We start from the raw sequence: 5,447 nt of genomic DNA on the forward strand, positions 1-5,447 counted from the left end.
TATATATAATGACATATATAATAAGCTTCAATATTTCAAAGTGGACTTAAGTTTTTATTCCAACCCCAGCTTACTTCACACACATGTATAGACAAATGAGATCGTTCCTAGACTAGTTACTATATGTATGTATGTGATTCTATTTAACTACTTTCTTTGTAATTTCTTGTACCCAAGTACCTTCTAATTTAATCAATTATATATTTGCCCATAAAGAAAGACACACAAGGAAGTTTCCTGTGTTTGGTTTGCTTTTAAGGATAAATATATCATCTATGATAAATAAAACGATAAATATGTCAAAACAATATTATTTTTGTTTTATGTTTGTTAGCACTTTTCCTCTTCAATACTATAGAGTATCTTTACTCCATAGACAAGTTGGCTAAGTCCAAGTCCCAGATAATCATGATAAATATTGCTAGTGTTTTCTTTAATAAAACATCATAAATAATATATTAGTATGTATTTGAATGTTTTGAGGGATCTACACAATTTCAGGTTAGAAGCTTTGAATGTTTGTAATTGTAATATTATTTAAATGGTTATATAGGAAGATATATATCACCTTGCAAGCTCTTTTCAATAAATTGACAGACTAAACTTGCATGCCCTACTATAAAGTGTTTGATAGTGATTGTCATAATAATGTGTATTCTTAAATTACTTAAGCATAAATTCATATTCCATATATAAAAAATATCAATAATTAAATCTCCATTATATTTAGGCACATGACTTTGTACTTCAAGCGATTATTAGTGATCTATGTCAAGCTCATACTTAGGAAATATATATTAAAATCTAAAATTTAAAAAGGAAAGGTAATTATATAGTTAATTCTCATATTTATGCAGTTAATTTTGCTTTTCATGTTTTACTTATCTTGCTTGGTTAGTTTTATTGGGCACTTATATAAGAATTCAAAATATATTTGTAGTGAAAGGGCAAAGAAGATTTATAGGCCATTTATGATGGGTCAACATTAAAGCTTTGATGTGCTAGGCCATTGTCCTCGTAGTTTACATTATTTTGAAAATAATATCGACTGTTTGATTATTTTTTTGGTACATATCAACTGTTTGATTATGAAATAACCATAATTAATTTTGTATTTTATACACGTATGAAAAGAAGTTGATAGGAAAATGCAAACCACAATAAATGGAGAAACCATAGTTATCTATGTGTCCTATATATTATTGTTGTTGTGATAATTAATTTTTTCAAAAGAGTTATAATTATTATTTCTAAACAAAAACTTTTCACACCAAAAAAAATTCAGAAAAGAATTATGGTTCTTTCTACGCAAACTATATGCATTTAATTTTTTTGAAAAAATCTTACATGATTGTCTGAATATAACTTCCTAATTTTTCTTTCCCTATTTTGCCACAGCTAATATCAACAAATCTAACACAAAACTCATTCACACCTTATTGACTTAACTCACATGTTCCTCATCTTATTGAAATCAAAGGATTAGATCAACACATTTTTTATAGGGAAAAAGACTAAACTCACCTTGTGGGCCTGGTGGAGGGGCATATGGTCCCCTAATAAGGCCGAGGGTAAAGCGTGGACATAAGAGAAGCAAAATTAAGATGAAAAACATTCACATATTTTTTCCTATATCTTTGGGTATACCTAATGTTAAAAAGTATGTCTCACATCGTATGTCTCATTTTATTAGTTATGTTTTGAATAACTTTTGAACTATTTTTCTCATTATCAATTGGTTTTGAGATGTAAACTTAACATGACATCAGAATCATATCCAAGTTTCTCTCTCATTGGCATAGCTCAAAAGATGACCTTTAATTATGAGTTAAAGTTAATCATTTACCTAGTTTGACCGACTTTTGTGAATATGACATGTTGAGAAGTTACTCTCACATTGTTAGCCTCATTCTCATAGACATGGCTTTAAATATTTGATGTGCTACTTTTTTTATTATCATATAGTTTTGAGATCAAACATTAATACCTAACTCCTATAAACTCATCTAAGAACATGAGAATACACTATTTAATTGTACAAAATAATGTATGATGTATATATCATTTTGATAAGAATGTGAGTTTCGACTCAGTACTAAGTTTGATGTTTAGAGATCATGAGGACAAATGTTAAATCTTAGAAACATTTTGTTTGTTTGTTAGTAAAACTACATATATTTATTTTCTATGTCTTGCTAGGTGGAAATCTCATGCACTACTTTTTTTTATAATTCTAGGCAATTGATATTGTTTACAAGCATTACTTTTATTGCATTGCATTATCAATGATTGGTGAATATTGGTTATCTTTAGAAACAGCATGTGTAGGAGGGAAAGAGTGGTATTTCTACACACAAAGAGACCGCAAATATGCAACAGGGCTACGCACAAATCGTGCCACAGCCTCAGGTTATTGGAAAGCCACAGGAAAAGACAGAACAATCCACCTCAAAGGTACCCTTATTGGAATGAGAAAGACGTTGGTGTTCTATCATGGAAGGGCACCCAAAGGAAAAAAGACTGAATGGGTCATGCATGAATTTCGTATTGAAGGTCCTCATGGTCCTCCTAAATTTTCGTCCTCTAAGGTAATATATAATGGATTATTATTTGTTAGCTATAACTATTTTAATTATATGAATTTATCCAAAGTATTTTATGTTGCATTTTTTGAATTTGTAATTGGCAAAAATGAGTGATGGTGGGGTGGTCAATTTTCCATAATAGCTTCTCTTTGAAAACATAAAGATATCTTTTATGAATACTGTAATATCTATGTACTAAAAATTTATACACAGTCACTTCATTATTCACCATTCATTTGAGTTATATTTTTTTGAAGAGTCAATAATTTAATTAGATATGAATGGTAGATGATACAGTGACAATATATAAAACTCATATCTTATCTGTATGATTTTTTTCTCTTTTATGAATATCGGACCTTTAGGTTCTCACTTATCATTTATGTGTATGATTTTTACTTTAATTGTGATTAATACTTAAAATGATAGATGGCATGTTTACATTTATTTGAATATTCACAATAATTATCTAGGGAGACAATAACACTGCACTATTAATTATAGAATATAGTTACGGGGCAAGTGGTCTATAACTTTATTTAATGATGAAAAAATGAAAAGTTTGCATTGAAATAGAAAGATGACATCCTCATATTTGAAAAAGTGTTACACTTAATTTTTTTAAGATTATTTTCCCCGTTAAGATTTAAACAATACTCTTGATACATTTGCTTAATGCAATCATATACTTATTAGTTACTATATGTATGGTAATAGCCTTGTATTATATTTATTTGCATGAATCATGGAGGCAACTTGTGATTACAAATAAAATTCTCAAGACCCTTGACTTTTCCGATTCTGATTTTTCTAAGAAACCAAAATTTGTCTCATATGGCTATGGACTAGAATGTGACTTCAAAAAGATATGGGGTTAGCTTACCTAAGAATATATCTTGAATATTTTACCAAACACCTTATGTAAGCCTATGAAATTTAAGCACCCAAATTCTCCTATCTGTAAATATCACGGAGGGATATCAAAATATTTTTTGACACTTTGTGTAAGTATGAAATATGTCAATTTAATGTAAATGTAGTTATACAATTTTATTTATAGATGTTTTTGACACTTTTGTGTAAGTATGAAATATGTCAATTTTATTTTTTGACAAATGTTTTTTTGACACTTTGGGTTTGATGATTTATAAAATTTTATTTAAAAATAATTTAAAATCTGCACCATCAATTTTTTTTTGAAGAACACATATCATCATCCTCATCTAATAATGGACCCTTTAATGGGAGAGGATCTGAATTGAGTTATTTTATTTTAAGTATTATTTTATTCTCTCAAATTGATATCATCTATCAATTAAATTAGATTATAAAAGATTAATTTTTTACTTAATATGAGGACACATCTATTGTCCTAAAAAATACATTACTTCATGCACTAATTATTGTGATTAATTCAGAAAATTTATTTAAGTCTAAAATATTATTATCAATTACAACACATGAAGTTACATGAGAAAGTTGCAGTCTCTTTACACAAGTAATAATTTTGTTAGTTATTGATAAACTTGTGTATTAATTGATGTTATTAGAGACAAAATTGATGTTATTAGAGACAAAAATGATGTTTTACTCAATTTTCCTTCCTTCCTGTAACTTTCTTAACTTGTTTCTTCATTCATTAAACAACATGGTTTAATCTAATTAACATATTTTTGCACCCTTTTTTCTTGTATACACACAGGAAGATTGGGTTTTGTGCAGGGTGTTCTATAAAAGCAGAGAAATTGCTACAAAACCAAGCATTGGAAGCTCCTATAATAACACAGGCTCTTCATCACTTCCTCAATTAGTGGACTCTTACATCACTTTCAATAACCAAGCCCAAACCCATGCATATGAATATGAGCAAGTGCCCTGCTTCTCCATTTTTTCCCAAAACCAAACCAACCCCATTAATTTCAACCACCACATAACCACTATGGACTCAAAAGTTTATGCCCACAATAATGCACCTACATATGGAGGAGCAAGCAATTTGGGTTCTTGTTTAGACACTTTTTCATGTGACAAGCAAGTGTTAACAGCTGTTTTGAGTCAGCTTACAAAGATGGAAAGAAACACATCTAACCAAATTGTAAAAGGGTCATCAAGTTTAGGAGAAGGGAGTTCAGGGAGTTACTTATCTGAAGTTGGTATGCCTCAGTTGTGGAACAATTATTGAGGCGAACTATAAATTATTACATGGTCCTGAATTAATGGTTTGTATTAATTGATTAAAATTATATTAGTTATAAGAAATTTCTATTTGAATATGTTTGAGATCATTGCAACTTTGAAATATTTTCTCATATTCCAATCCTCTTACTAGCTAGTCTTTCATGGTTTGCCCTTCCCCAAAATCAAATGTTCTTTTCTTTCTTGCCACTAAGAAAAAAGCACACACAAAAAGAAGAAAATAGGGGATGAGAAAAATATATCTATCACACGAACGAGAAGTTGATCGAGTAATGTAAGACTCTACTAGATCTCCATGTAACATATTAGGTTAAAGGTTGAAGGTTCGATTTGTGAGAGTGACAAAGACAACCACTACTAACTAGAAAACTAGTCTAAGAAATTACCAAATCGGGTGTTGCAAACAAATATAAAAAGATTACCAAATCCATAAGGACTTACTAAATACTAGTCTTTCAACAAAATATTATTATTGATTTGGTTAACTAATTAAATACGATCTAACTATTAGATAAAAATGATCAAATTAAGATGTTGGGATCGAATTTTACTAATCTATATCATGCACACTAGATTCGATAACACAAATTCATTAAGTAATGATTCTTACACACCAAGGAACATCAATATTACTAAAAGTAAATGTCTTAGTCAATTTAATAATTT

General features: G+C 29.1%; 1 protein-coding gene across 1 annotated transcript in view; it reads left to right on the forward strand.

The window, feature by feature from the left end:
- The window catches only part of LOC109348030 (NAC domain-containing protein 21/22-like), a 6,051-nt gene extending 1,249 nt beyond the window's left edge, over positions 1-4,802 (forward strand). Inside the window, exons 2-3 of the mRNA XM_019588213.1 lie at positions 2,314-2,588; positions 4,288-4,802. Of these exons, the coding sequence (XP_019443758.1) occupies positions 2,314-2,588; positions 4,288-4,767 (755 nt within the window). The 3' untranslated portion in view covers positions 4,768-4,802. The remainder of the gene's footprint in view (positions 1-2,313; positions 2,589-4,287) is intronic.

This window comes from Lupinus angustifolius, chromosome LG05 (genome assembly GCF_001865875.1).
Source record: "Lupinus angustifolius cultivar Tanjil chromosome LG05, LupAngTanjil_v1.0, whole genome shotgun sequence".
In the NCBI taxonomy this organism is placed as follows: Eukaryota; Viridiplantae; Streptophyta; class Magnoliopsida; order Fabales; family Fabaceae; genus Lupinus; species Lupinus angustifolius.